The sequence below is a fragment of the Calidris pugnax genome, unplaced genomic scaffold (genome assembly GCF_001431845.1).
Source record: "Calidris pugnax isolate Ruff unplaced genomic scaffold, ASM143184v1 scaffold211, whole genome shotgun sequence".
NCBI lineage: Eukaryota > Metazoa > Chordata > Aves > Charadriiformes > Scolopacidae > Calidris > Calidris pugnax.
Window position 1 is genome coordinate 8,356,556 of NW_015091083.1, and position 14,911 is coordinate 8,371,466.

The 14,911-nt window shown below is 53.3% G+C and overlaps 1 protein-coding gene across 1 annotated transcript in view; it reads left to right on the forward strand.

Moving 5' to 3' along the window:
• Positions 1-847: 847 nt before the first annotated feature.
• AMN (amnion associated transmembrane protein) overlaps positions 848-14,911 on the forward strand; it is a 21,520-nt gene continuing 7,456 nt past the window's right edge. Inside the window, exons 1-6 of the mRNA XM_014957483.1 lie at positions 848-929; positions 1,201-1,321; positions 3,476-3,594; positions 3,724-3,768; positions 12,159-12,246; positions 13,801-14,036. Coding sequence (XP_014812969.1) covers positions 1,279-1,321; positions 3,476-3,594; positions 3,724-3,768; positions 12,159-12,246; positions 13,801-14,036 — 531 coding nt within the window. The 5' untranslated portion in view covers positions 848-929; positions 1,201-1,278. The remainder of the gene's footprint in view (positions 930-1,200; positions 1,322-3,475; positions 3,595-3,723; positions 3,769-12,158; positions 12,247-13,800; positions 14,037-14,911) is intronic.

Genomic DNA, 14,911 nt, shown 5'->3' on the forward strand with positions numbered 1-14,911 from the left:
ACTGGTGGGGACAGAGCTCCAGGCAGGGGCACCTCCATCTTCCTTCTCTGGGCACGGTCCATCGCCTGGGACAGTGGGGGCAGGACACCCACTGCTCTTCTCGCTCCTGCACCTGCAGCAGAGGTGGGAATGGCACCAAGTGGGTTAAGGTTTTGGGAGACAGATTTCCAAAGGGATGGGCCCTGGGTCCCCGCTGCCTACTCCCTGGTCTTCCTGGTTGGAAGCTAGGAAGTGGTGGGAGCATGAAGGGTTGGATGGGGGTGGCCTGTTACCCTTCCTGTGCTCCTGAATCCTTGCTGGTGTCAGGTCAGAGCTTCTTGTGGTTTGTGACCCTTCCACTGACTGATCTCCTCTACAAACAGTTCTCCGGTGTCCCCTTGGGCTCCTGTAAACCCCTGCATTCACGAATCTGCCCTTGCCCTGCTTGTGCCAGCATCAGCCAAAGGGTCCCTGCCAGAGGAGTGCTGAGCCCCCCAGCTCTCCCCACGGTGTGGACCTCTGTCACCATCCCATGCTGTCCCCTTCCCAGGCTCTCCTTCCTCTCCTCCTGTCCTTTCCTGCTCCTCACACACCCTTGTAAAGACATGGGCCTGGACCTGCACGCAGCATTGCTCCGTGCTGGGGCAGAGGATGAGGATGATGGACTCCTTCCTCCTCCTCCTGCAGCCACGTGCACCAGTGCCACCACCCCCAGCTGCCCCCTTTGCCCCCCGGCAGCCCCAACAAAAGCAGCGTGGGGCTGTGCCGGTGCTGCCGCAGCGCGCGCCGGGTAATGAGCAAACCAGCTGGTGGCCAAAGTACAATTACAAGTCGTCGCCGGGAGCTGCTCTCTTCCAAGCGAGCTAATTGAAAATACATTGAGACCATTACTAGTAATTACAAGGTAGCCGGCGTTCTGCAGGGGAAGAGGGACGTGGGACGTACATGCGGTATGTTTGCCCCCACCACCCTTTAGTGGGGACTTAGATGGATGGAGAGGACATGGATGGTGAGGTCCAGTGAGCTGGGATGGGGGGACCCCCTCCTCTGGCCTCCCCACCTCCTTTCCTGGTGGCTCTACCAGGCTCCCCATGGATGCCAAGGAAGTGGGGAGCTTGGGAAAGGAGCTGAGAGCAAAGCGCCTTCTGGGACTGAGGGAGGCTCTGGTTCATGCTGGGGGAATCCTGCCTCCCGTACTGGTTTACTCCCTTCTTCCCACAGCCAGAGCCCATCACGTGTCCCTGAGGAGGGTCCAAGGTCCAGCCGGGCAGGGGCTGTGGAGGCGAGTGCTGCTGCAAGATGAAGCTCTTGTTCCTCTTCCTCGGTGTCCTGCAGCTCCTCGGTGAGTACGCCCTGGGCTCGGCCACCACGGCGAGCAGGGGTGGCTGCTGGACTACTTTCCCGTTTTGGGTGTGCTTTTTGGCAATCCTGGTTTGGAGCAGAGCTGCAGGTTCTGTCCCTTCAGGTGTATCTATAACGTCAATGGGAAAAGCCATTTCCAGCTGGATGGAGAGAAGGCAGGGGAGTGAGGCTGGGATTAGCGTATGGTGCCCGCTGCACCTCCGCAGCTCGGGTTTTCCTGCTCTGACTTGGAAGCCAGCAGCTCCGCACTGCAGGACACGCTCTGTTGAATATGCATGTTGCTTTGATGTTCAAGGACTGCGCTTCCCTGGAGACAAGGCTGATTAAATAGCGAGCTGATATTTCCAGGGCTGTGGAGGGTGCCGGCATGCACCAGCCCAGCTGCGTAGGGGGGAAAAGGCTTTGCAACGGGAGATTAACCTCCACCACCCACCGCCCCTGGCTGGAGGAGATGCCCCCGGTGCTACCGCAGTTGGGTTGGCCCTCAGAGCCATCCCTACGGTGCGGTGGGGCACGAGCTCGTGTGACACAGCACCTTGGAAGTGAGGGAAGGTGTGTGCCATGGGGCTGGCTGAGCCTTTCTGCTGGAGCCTTCATCTCTCCCTTCCCCAGCTTCCCAGGATGGGAGGGGTGGAACAACTGGCAATTACCATCTGGGGGCTTTTTTCCATTCTTAAGCTCTTTTCGACTCCAAGCCAGCACGGTATTTGTGCCCACAGCACTGCCAGCAGCTGCCTGGGTCTGGTTCTCATTGCTGTTAGGGTCTTTGTCCCTCTCAGTGGGTTTTTAAGTAGCTATGAGGCAGGGAGCTGTTTGCTGTGCCTAAAGTCTCCTTCAGGAGCAGTGGCTGCAGCCCGGTGTGGGGCTGGGGGAGCCCCTCTGCTCCTCACACCCTGTGGCTACATTAGGACTTTCATTCTGGTTAAAAATGCATCTTTTCCTCTTTGCCTGGCTATGTGCAGCAAATGGTCTCCGCAGAGCCCCCGGCAGAGTCAGAGAATGCAAATGACACTCCGAGGTGATCGTTAGGTGCTGATAAAACCTCCGCAGAGCCTACAGAGCACAACCTGCCACGTCCCTCCCTGTCGTGTGGACTAGCAGGGCCCAGGCCCTCTGCAGTCTATTCCTTCCATCCGCAGAGTCATTCAGTCCCTGCTCCCTTCCCAGGCCAGGGGGTCCCTGCAGCCCCTCCTGCCCCCTCTCCACCCGCCCTCCAGCCCCAGGTCCCACTCTGCTGCCTGCTCCCCTCCACCACTGCCTTTCTATATATTTTGAACTTTTGTGGGGGGTTTTCCCCTAAAGAAAAGATGATCCATATTAAGAGCAAAGGTTTTATTCTTTTTCTTTTCCATCTCATAACTCGCTTGCCCAAACCCATTTAATTCAGGCTGCTGGAGATTCATCTGAATCCTGAAAGTCCATCTGAATGTTCACCTCCCGGCCAAGTCTGGGCAATGTCAGGCTGGGAGGTGTACGGCTCCGCTGTGCTTGTGCACACAGAGCAGGTCAGAGTGGAAACCCACCTCTGCCATGGCCCTTTCCTGGCCAGTGGGCTCATTCCTGCAGGACCATTGCCATCCCGGCAAGCCCTGTGGGGAAGACTTCCATTCCCCAACCTGCCGGTGCCTCAGGCTGTGGGACAGTGCTGAATTCCCCCTCTCCAGCACCTAACAACATATTTTAGGCTACACACCCCATAACAACTGCCCTTTCTCCTCACACCCTGTCCTCGTGGTCCTGCCAGCTCTGTCTTCTCCATACCTACTGGAAACACCAAGGTAGAGGGGTCTCTGTGCATTTGGTAGTTTGAGTAGCAACAAACACCACCAGAATGATTGCTTGGGTACCAGGTGTATGTTATTCTTGCCCCTTGCCTGCAGGACATTCCTGCCTTCTCTCTGCCTGTCTTACTCCTGCTCCTACCTGGGTGGATAGAAGCCATCACCCAGCCAAAATAACACCCTCTGCCAAGAAGGGCTGTGACTGCTCAACTAGGAACACGCAGGGGCTGCTTTTGGGTGGAAAATTCCTAAGTCTGACCCAAAAAAAAGCTGAGCCACCCCACAGCACACCGTGGAGAGGGCTCACAGGGCATCCCATGACCTGGTTACACTGGTTTCCCTGCTCCTGCCAGCTGCTGCCACCGCCGTGTACAAGCAGTGGATCCCCAACACCAATTTTGAAACCGCATCCAACTGGGATAAAGGCAGAGTCCCCTGTGCCAGCGACGTGGTTCATTTTGAGAAGAACAAGGTATCAGACATTTTTATTATTTTATTTTACTTTTTATCTTTATTTTATTTTTTGTAATATGCCATCGGGCATCGAAAAGCCCTTTGGCTGCCGCTGGACGGCATATTTTTATTTCTGCTTTTCGTACAGGTTGTCTCAGTCTTCGTTGGATCCCCCCACATGCTGACAGACATGGTAAGGCTGCGTGCGGTGGGTCTGGGACGGTGGGCGAGGACAGGGATGGTGCCAGGTGGCACATCCCCTGGTCCCTCTCTCCAGGGACCTTCACATTTTGCTCCATGGTCCAGCCAGACCAAGGATGGGGTAGGGGACGAGAGTTGCAGTAGCCCATGTCAAAAAGTCAGTTTCTGGGATTAATTTTTTTTTCATTAGGGGACATGGGGGAGAGCACCCCCAAAGCCACTTTCATTTGTAAGAACTTAATTTTTCCTCTCCAAATGAAGGATAAAGCCCTCTCCATGGGGCTGAGACCTTGGCGGTAGTTTGCTCAGGAACACCATCCCAAGGCATTGCTAATGTGGAACAGGCACTAGCCCCAGGCAGAGACTAAGTGAAGTTGACATCAAAATATCTTGAAAGGAAAACACACTGTTCTGGGAGATCCCAAAATGTTCTCGAGAAATTTTCTTTCAAGTGCCTTTGGATTTTATATATTTCTGTGCCATTATAAGCCTGGCCGAGGCAGGACGGTCATGACACTGTACTGAAATGCGTGTGTTGGGTGAGATAAGATCAGGGGTCTCACCCCAGAGGAGTTTCTGAGCAACCTGGTGTTCCCTCGGAAGAGTAGTCCTGCCCGGAGAAGGCAGCCATGAAAGTATGGGGTCCTGATCCCCACAGTTTGGAGTGTCAAATTTAACAGGGAATAATTAAAAGGAAAAGCAAACCAGCTGCCTCAACACACCAACACAGGACAGGCCACCGTTGAGTCCCACCCCAGCACTGGGAGGGCACAAAACGGGATGGATCCTGTTGGCAAAACCTTCCTCCTGGACAGAATGATCTTGTGACCAAATTTTCTCTCTTGGTTTTAGGTCTTTTATTGACCATTAAATCCAGGGAAGCCCTTGAAATTTATACGGTGTAATTTGTTCAGGCTGTCTATGCCACTAATAGTTTTGATGCTTTAATAACGCCATGCACCACATTTAATCCCTCTACAAATATTTGGAGGAGTTACTTTATTTATATGGCATTTAAAATATGAATTTTAGAAGGAAAGAATGTACTGGGGAAAGACGTACAAATATAATGTAATAAATGATGTGGAATTTACCCAGAGAAGAAAAGAGCAAAATATCACTCCAATAGATTTTTATTTTACTTACAGATGAATGTATAATATTTCTGAAGTACTTTCATCAGAGGCCATGCAAAGTGCATAATTGCCAAGTGGTGTTATTCGTGACGGCGTGAGCCTTCTCCTAGCTGAAGAGGGGAGCTGAGCAGCCCTGAGGCTGGTGGCAGGAGAGGGAGGTCCAACACAGCCTTTGCACGACTGACACCATCCGTGGCCATGCACTGGACCTTTCCCAGCACGGCTGAGCGACAGGGTCTGGGTGCCCCCGACTCATCCCGATTAAAGGATCCCGTGGTCCTTGAGGGAGCCCCCACAGATCCTCTGGTGCCCCGGGGTTTCTCCAGGATCCCACTGCTGGCAAGCAGCCGTGCTGGCTCCAGGGTTACAGTGAATATTGTAGTCCCACCGCCCTGCAGGAGGAGAGGAGGGCTGGGGGGGCCAGCAGGGAGTAAATCCTGGTGGCAGCACTAGCTGTGAGAGCTTGGCACCATTCCCCTCTGGTTGCCATCTCACCCCACTGCTGCATCTCCTGTGGGCAACCAAGCTCATCCCAGGCTATAACCCGAACCGCAGCTCCCACTTTCCTCCTGAGCATCACCACCCCAACCATTTGCAATGAACTGTCCCAGCCAGTTTCCTAGCGTGGTGGTTTAATATTTCTTTTTAATTTCAGCTCAGCCACCTCCCCCCCCATGCGCCGCCCTGCTCTGTTGTCACCAGGTGACAAAGGGGGCCGCCAAAATTAGGGATGAGAAAGGAATGGAGCCCAGCACCTGAGCCCGTCTGCCACTTGTGGGGATGGCGTGAAATTTGGCAAGAGGGTGGTGAGAAAATGAATTGGTCGCGAGGCTTTTTGCAGCGAGGCTGGGCTGCACCTGTTCGGCTGCCGGCCGCGTCGCGCCGGAGCATTAATCACTTAAATCAGCAGGAATACATTAAGCTTTAGAGTCGCCATGGAGATGCGATACAGGCTTTGGTCAAAAAAAAAAAGGAAAAAAAAAAAAAAGGAGAGAGTTGCTTGCTGTAGTAGCACAGGAGGAAATTCATGGCCGGGGAAGGGGCTGGGCTCTCATTGACTTTCATGAGGATGGTGCCCGCCGTGGTGGGAGCAGGGGGGATGCTTGAGGCTGGTGCCCCACCGGCAGAGGGACAGCATGAGACCTCCCATCCTGTCTCTCCAACTGAGTGGAGCAAGACCCAGGGTGCCAGGGAGTCCTCTTGTGCCACCATCAGCCCCCTCTAGACATATATATCGATTCTGTGTGGTGAGCCCTCCAGCTTCCCCTCCCCATCCATCCCATGCAGGAACCAGTTGAACACTGGGAGCTGCTTTCTCGGGAGGAAGCTGGGGCTGCTGTGGCGTGCAGCCTACCTCCTCACTTGGGGGGAAACCCATTTATGGTTTTAAAATGAAAGAGGAGAGATTTAGATTAGATTTTAGAAAGAAATTCTTTACTGTGGGGGTGGTGAGACACTGGAACAGGTTGCCCAGAGAAGCTGTGGCTGCCCCATCCCTGGAGGGGTTCAAGACCAAGGTGGATGGGACTTTGAACAACCTGGTCTGGTGGGAGGTGTCCCTGCCCATGGCAGGGGGGTTGGAACTCAATAATCCTTTCCAACTCTAGCCATTCTATGTTTTATCACCCAGCTTGGAGGTTATTTGGTCTGAAGTCTCTTGTGGGTCCCTAATTCAGTCACACACTAAATCCAAATCCAGCTTAAGTGTAAGTGACTTTGAAGCACAACCGTTGTGATTAAGTTGGATTTTCTATGGTATTTAGCTGCCTAAAGATGCAGATCAGTATTTAGCTGACTTCCAGAGGCGCCTGAGGGTAAATCTGCAAAAAAGATGAAGGTGGTCAGGTTGGCAGCACCTGATGTGGGTGGTCAGGTTGGCAGCACCTGCCATGGGTGCTCCAGGGCAAGGCAGGTTTTGGTTTTACTTGTCTCTCTGCTGGGGGAGAAGGGCTCCTCCGAGGGGTTTGGACCCTCTGGCCATGGCTGTGTTTCCAAAGGGAGCCAGGCCAGGGCACAGCCATGGCTGCGAGCCCAGCGTTTGCCCCGATAGCACCAGCCCTGGCGCGGTTTGTGCCCGAGCTGGCCAGCACTGCAGCATGGGCCAGGGATGGATGATGCCACTTGCTATTTTTGGGGTGGCAGGAGTCGGGTTTAGCCACGTGGGCAGAGCAGCCTCGCTCCAACCCCCACGGTGCCGGGGTCAGGACAGTGGCTGGGATTATTTGGCAGCACCAACGTCACCTTTCCAGCTCTGCCCCATCACCGAGCCCTGCCACGCTGGTGGCAGCTGCCTGCACCTCCTCCCTGCCTTCACCCCATCCCTGACAGCCCAGTGAGGGGCTGCACAGGCTGGGCGAGGGTCGGGAACCTGCGGGGTACCAGGGTCTAACCAGGGACGTCTCGCCCAGCCTTATATTTTTAGCTGCCTAATTGCGAGAGCAGAATGTACTCGGCATTGCTGCAGGATGCTCCCGCTCGGTTCCTGGCAGAGATTGATCTCGAAATGCCAATTGCTCTCCAGGGGCGCCGGCTCTAATGAATTGCCACGGTTTGAGCTCGTCCCAGGCACCGGCGCTCCCTCCCCACCGCTTCCCAAACAGCAGGGTAACGAGACACCCAGAAAAGGGATTATTTTTCCTTCTCCTGAGATGAAGGTAAAAAAAAAACATTCGCAGGAGTGTGTGTGTGTGTGCGTGCGTCTGTGCCAGCACATCATTACAAGCCTGAATCCTCCAGGCTTTTCTCCGGCAGCATTCCCGCTGAAGGCTTTCCCTAGGAAAGGAGTGCGGTAAAACAGCCTTTTACAGTTGCCAACCCGTGTTTATTTGCTCCTTGAAGGCTCGTTTCCAGCAGGAGGAGTTATTAAAGCCTGCGATCAGCCGAGCAGCTTGCCGGCATCCCGGGCTGGAGTGGATGCTGGGGCAGATCTGGCTGCGTGGCAGCTCCATGCCCCGGCTGCCACCCCTCGCTGCTGGGATGGGGTCCCCTGCCCGCACCTTGAGCCACTTTCCAGCTCTCCCTGACCTTGTCTGCAGAGGGAAGCGCAGGAAAATGGGCTGAACTAACCTGAAGTAGATTTGGCAAATGGCTTTAAGCCTCTGTGTGCCTTCTGCACCCGCAACCCAAGCATCTTTTTTTTACTGTGAGGGTGGTGAGACACTGGAACAGGTTGCCCAGAGGAGTTGTGGCTGCCCCATCCCTGGAAGTGTTCAAGGCCAGGCTGGATGGGGCTTTGAGCAACCTGGTCTGGTGGGAGGTGTCCCTGCCCATGGCAGGGGTGTTGGAACTCGATGATCTTTGAGGTGCCTTCCAACCCAAACCCCTCTATGATTCTATAATTCTATGATCTTGGGCTGTTTTACCTTAACGTGCTCCCCAAGGGGCTCCTGCCGTCTGCTTGTCCCTCCCTGGGACACCTGATTTCTGCACCCTGCTGGGACCTTATTGGCTCCATGTCTGGAGGTGTATGCTGGGGGTCTGCATTTAAATTAATGGCTTTTTGGGAGCTGTTGTTTTTTGTATCAACTGGCAGCTTTTGTTGGACTCTGGGGGGTGGTTTGGGAGGGGTGTGCCAACCAGCACCTGCGCAGGATGGCCAGGGGTTGCCGCTGCTTTGTGGGATGGGCAGGAGTGTGATGTTTCAGGAACCCGACGTGCTGGGCCACCTCTGTGCCAGGGTATGTGGGCAGGAGAAGTGGGGAGCAATGTAAAACATGACGAGCAGAGGTGTCAGAGGAATGTCAAAATAATCTTTGGCTGCTGCTAAAGGGCCCTGCCTTGCAGGAGGGGAGGCAGGGACGCAGGCAGGGGACAGCTGCCAAGCACCTCCGTAGCTTGCAGGGGATGATGCCGAAATGATGACATCCCACTGGTGCTCTGCTCCTTTGCCCATGGCCCTGCCTGCTCCAGGAGGGGGGCAAAAGCAGAGGGATGAGATACTGCTAGGAGCAGAGGAGGGTTGGTGAGCATCTTCTGCCCACCACTGATGGGTCCCTGCCCTGCTCTGCACGGGACCAGCCTGCCCAAGCACAGGTTTCATGGGGTGGGAAAATGGTACCGTCTCACCCGAGAAAAGAATTCAAATGCATTGATGCTGTTAATTAAAAGAAAGCTGGGGGAAGAGCCAGCTGCAATGACAAGCATCGCTCACACGGGTTCAAAGCAGAAGTGCTGCATTTTTTCCTGCGCTGATGGCGGTGACACACCAGTCACGCTGCTGATGACTGCCATCGCATGAATCGAGCAGAACTGGGACATGCCAAAGGTTGGTTCAAAGCCACCCACTTCAAAAACCGCCTCTCAGACCTTTGCTGTTTTTCCCTTTTGCCTTTCAGAAGTTAACATTTCATTTTCACTTACACACGGGGCAGCAGGGTCTCAGTGGTGCAACGCTGGGCTCGCAAACATGGTGACTGTGAGTCAAGAGCCACATGGGTTCTTTCCTCTTTTTTTTTGCTGACTTGGATGAGAAAAATGATGACTGTGTTTCAGATGTCATTACACTTGGTAATGATGACCAAAGAGATAAGTTATTTACCAGTATCAGGGATGGTAAATGACTAATGGGACTCTAAGCTCGCTGTATTAATGGCCCTGGAGTACAGGTTGGCAGGAGCAAGGGAAAGCAGATGAAACTGCCAGCTTTTTGGCTCTGGTCCTTTGGTACATGTCATTGCTCAGTTCAAAATGTACTTGGAAAATGGCCCAGCCTATATGCAATTTCTATACTAAACTCCAAAATGCAGAATGCCACTGCCCAACTGGAGCCTCCACTTGTCCTCTGCAGTGAGCTGGGATGCTTAACTTAAGGTAGGAAAAAAAGAAAGGGCAAATTATTTGCAACTAAGGTCCACTGGACAACAGAACCACTTCTGAAATACTGCCCAGTGGCACGTATCTCGGAGAGGGCTGGTGGTGGATGGGCAACATGTCTGCCTTGGTGGGCAAGGAGCTGCAGCTGCAGGGACCAGCCTCAAAAATTCCTGCTACGAAGCAGGAGTGCAGGGCTATTCTTGCAGGTCATGTTTGTGGGGATGAGGTGCCTCCATCCTCATGCTGTGCTGTGTTGCATTTTAATTCCTGGGCAGGTGCTGACAGGGTGCAGGCAGTCCCACAGGGTGAGGGAGTCAGCAGCTGGGACACCGTGTGTGCTGTGGGACTCTCATGTCCCTGCTACACTCACACTCATGTGGACAACTTCCTCTGGGCTTGGGAAGTCCAGACAGCCTGGAGTTTTGGCTTGGTGGTGGAGGGGGATCTCCAGTGGTAGCTGGAGAAGCTGCATCTTCTCCAGGGAGCCCAGAGGCCAGTGTATCCTGAGCCCTGCAGGTGTGGGGCAGGTTTAGCACAAGGAATTTTCTTGCACCTCTCCCCATGGATAGGATTGGTGCTGTGCACTGTGGACCCTGCCTCACCTGGGCCACCCAGGCACAGGAGGACGTGACCTCGGTTGGTCATTGGACCAGCATTTGTGCATCTCTGTCTGTGTAGCTCTAACCAAGCAAGCCCACCTCATCCTCACTCTCCCCAAACACGAGTAGACACAGCTTTTATATCTGCAGTTACAGGGCATGTTGCCATTTGTATCCTGGCAGATCTTTCAGCCTCTTTCAGTGCTTCAGCATCGGAAAAATTTGCTTTACTCAAGAGTAATAGAAATTCAGAGAACATGATGGTGTTTCCAGTTAGGCATGACACGGGCTATGGTCTCATGAAACAGGGCCTGTAGGCAAAAGCCTCTTCCTGGCCATTGGGGAAACTCCATACCCTTGGGGCAGATGTTGCCTAGACCTCAGCTATTCACATCATCATCCCCTTTTCTCCAGCCCAACATATGATGTTGCTGGGTCTGAAGCAAAAGGTGTGCTGCAGGGCTCTTCTTAGTGGTGGCCACCCTCTGCTGTCCACCCTGGCTTCTCACAGCTCCTGAACCAAGAGGGGGACATGGGCTATGGGCTTCAAAACACCACCACAACAAGGCACTAAATTTCTAAACAGCTGCTTACAGCTTGGAGGGTAAGGGACTTTTCCCATTTTCACCCCCCCTGCAAGGTGGCACCTGTGTGGGACAGAGCATCCTCAGGCAAGAAGGCCCCAAGGACAGCGAGCTATTGCAGCCACCCGCAGCAGTCATTCATAAGTCTTGCTTTCTCTAACCTACATACATATTTAAAGACCAATTAAGTAGATGAAACCTTAAAGTCCCATCTAGCGTGCTTCTGCCTGAGCACAGGACCCAGTGCATCGGCATAACACAGCCCTGGAGGGCTTCCAGCTGCTGTCTGGGGAGTGATGCTAAAATCCCGGATAGGCTGAGCTAAAGGAAAAGATGTCCTTGAAAATCATTCCTTAACATGTGAAAATATTGGGGGGAAATCTGATTTTCTCTTTGCCAGTTTCTAAATGGAGAATAAGATGGGCTGGGTTGAATGATCCATGTGCTGTGAATGAGTTGCCTGACTCGGTCAGTGGCCAAGGTGTGTTCCAGAGTTGGCAGTGTCAGCTGGTGACCAGGGTAGCCACAGCTCTTCACCCAAAGGGCTCCTGTGGCAGAGCTGTGCCTGTTGAGGTTTGTTGTCATGCCCTGGAGCAGAAACCTGGCCAAAATGAAGCCAAGCAAGTGTGGTGGCCCCAACTACCTGGTGTTGATGTCCTACCCAGAGGGTACAAGAAGAAGGTCTAGCTATGGCAAGCTGCATCGACTGCTGATGTGCGCTTTCCTTAGCTCTCCCTGAGCACAACTTTACTAGCTGACACCTCCCCAAGCACTGCGTGGGCTCCTGAGTTATTTTTTGTGGGGCAAGCAGAGCCCCTGGAGGTGGGAACCCATCAAGCAAGGAGACCTCTGGGCAGTTGCAGGGTAAGGTTGGGTTTTTCATGGCATACCAATGTATAAAGCCACTCCTGAGCTGCCTGGAGTGGGTGTGCAAGAGGAGGAAGGAGCTGTCGAAGGAGCTTATTTTGCTTTTCCCTTGTTCTTGCTTCCCTGAAAGCTTCATGCTTTTCTGTGTTACTGGAAGGTAATGTGAAACTGCCTCTCCCCGTTGCAGCGTCCCCATCTGTAAAAACGGGAGCTGATACTTTCCCATTAACACAGGGCACGGCGAGGGTAACTCCTAATGACTATAAAGTGCCTCAGAGACAGCAAGTGTAACAGGCAGCCTAATAATTAGCACTGTTATTTGATTACAAGCCTGGGTGGCTGGCAGCGGGACCGCACGGTAATACTCTGAATCCCTTCGTCTAGTACCTGCCCCTGAACGGAGAATTCGTGCTGGCATCTGGTGCAGGATTTGCGGCTTTCGATGGCAGCTGGGATCCAGGCTGTGACTCAGGTATTTTATGCCCAGACCAGTCAGCCCATCGGCCCCTGACTAATCATGCAAATTCAGCCCCAACACTTCCACAAAGGTCTTTGCTGTCCCACCTCAGAGCAAAGTGAATCACTCCTCTTTTAATACCTACCTTTTCTTTGATGACCTCCCTCACATCAGATCTTTCTTTCCTGCTACATCACCTGCCTTCTGAAAAAGTAATTATAGCAGGGAAGCCTTTGAAGTTGTAGCAGAGAGGCAAATATTGTTTGTATTTTACCCTGCCTATTAAGCATGTAGCCACATCAAAGCCCTCATTTTCTTTGCCATGGTATGTCTAAAGAAAACTGGTTAGGAATTACACGTTGGCAAGCTGAACCGTGGCCATCGCAGCGAGCTGGCCTTTGGCCCAATGCACGCAGGCATTTGGGTGCGAGAGCATCCTTCCCTCCCCTCTTAGCCTCCAGCACAGGTTTGCCATCACTGAGGCAGCAGCTTTGTCTCATCAGTGCCTGTTATTAGCTTGAAAGCTGTTTGCTAGGGAGATATATTTTGGGATATTTAAGAGCTACCTACTGCTTTCAGTAGCAAGTAACTTTTTAGTTTGGCCACAGGAAAGGAAGAGTCCAAGATGAGCCTATGTGCCTGCACTCTGACCAGTAAAAACAAAGATAAAAAGAGAAAAAGTCCAAACAGGTCTGCCTGGAGGAGGAACTGCAGCAACAGACTCTCCAGAGCCACTCCAAAATCCTTCATCCCCATCATCTTTTCGGACTGGGGCTGTTTGCCCCCATTAGGGATGCTCCGGCAGCTGCCTCTGCCTTGCACCAGGCTTATCCTTCTGACCATGTGCTGCTCCCCTGAAATCAACAGGCGTTTCTGGAGCAAATTTCACAAATGGATTTTTTTTTAGAGCTTGATTTAAAAATGAGTGCAAATAATTCAATCAATAAACACCCGTTTGATAGCTGAATCGGTAAAGGTTCAGCTGTTGGAGAAGGGTGAGAAGGAAGCAGGGCATCACTGTTTGATGATACTAACTATAACCAGCAGGGAAATGGTTAATTGTTAAATAATTAATGGTTAAATGGTGTGCTAGGGTTGGGGTTATCCACTGCAGGGAACAGGGCTGGTCACGTTTCTGCAGGCCTGCCAGGCTACATGGAAACTGGGACATGAATTATCATACCCGTTTTTATCCGGTTTAGCTGATACTCAGCATTTAGGCTCCACGGCTGTTCTCCTCCCTAACCATGAGGGTGGGCTTTAAAGAAGTGGGGGAAAAATGTAGGATGTGGGGCCAGAGGTCTGCATCCAGAAGTGGGGGGGGTGGGCTGAGCTGCTGAGACCTCACCCCTGAGCCCTGTAAATCTTTGCCGAGCCTCTGCCGGGCTCTGAGAGGCACCTGCTGTGGCCACCTGGGAAGGGGATGCCAGGGCCAGCCCTTTGCTCCCTGCCCACGGGGTGAACTCTGCTTTGAGCCAAACACTTACTGGTTTTACCAACCCAGAAGCATCCGTCAGGGCTGAGGATTTGGGTCTGGGTCATGCTCAACCTTTCCTATTGCTTTTCCAGGTGCAACAGTGAGGTTTGCTGATGCTGAGCACCACGCGTGGTTTGACCCCACGCTGTGGCAGCCTGTGTCCCCCAACAGGGAGCTCGACCTGGGCGGGCGCATCTTTTCTGTGGACGAGGAACGTGTCCCGTGCCACTACGATGATGTTATCTTCCAGCCCGAAACCTCCTTCCGGGTAAACGTCGACTCATCGCGGCGAGTGATTCATCTCCGCAGCATCTCTCTCATGGGCCAGGTAACATGGGGGTGATGAGAAACCGGCTTGACACCTTTTTGCCACAGCCCTAAAGTAGGTCAGGAGAGGAAGGACCAGCCGGGGATGGAGGAGCGGTGCTGCGTGGGGAGATGGGGCACTCCCACGGCGCTGCATCTTCATGGGATGCTGCTGCTGCCGATGGTCCTGATGACTCTTTTCCTCTGCCAGTTTGTTATCATCTCCCTTCCTGCAGCGTGGGTGCACAGGCCATCTCACTGTTCACGTTAAAAAAAAAAAACAGGCCAACAAGCACGGGTCAAGCTGCCAGCAAATGGCATCTTCTCCAGCACCCAGGGTCTGCCCCCTTTGCAGGCACGTGTCTGCAACCGTGCTGCTCAGGGACCCTTTGGGGACACCTCCCTCCTGTCCCCGACCTTAACACAGCCCGTGGCCCAGCGATCGTCTCCCAGCTTTGCTTTGGTACCGCTTTTTAATTGATTGGAGGGATAATTATAGAAATGCTGGCAGCCTGCTGTGCTTCAGCCCGGGAACCAGGCGCACGACAAGCCCTGTCCCTCGCCGGTCGGAGGAGTGAAAGATCACAGGCACTGCAGCGGTAAACACAGCCTCCTTCCAGGAGTGGGAAATGCGGCAGACATTTCATAAGTTATTTATTATTTCTACTGCTGCGCTGCCTGGGATCTGCCATTTTGGGGCCAGGCATTAGGTAACTGCTTTTTGAGTAATAACCTCAGTCTTTGTCCAGGCGAGTCCAGACAAGGTAGGACCCCGATGGAGCTCGCCTAGGGCACACGTAGCTGCAGGGACACACAAGTGGGTGGTCCTGGATGCTGGGTGTGATGCTGGTCCCACTGATGCCTGGGGACCACCCCACGTACATCACCCCCCTTCCC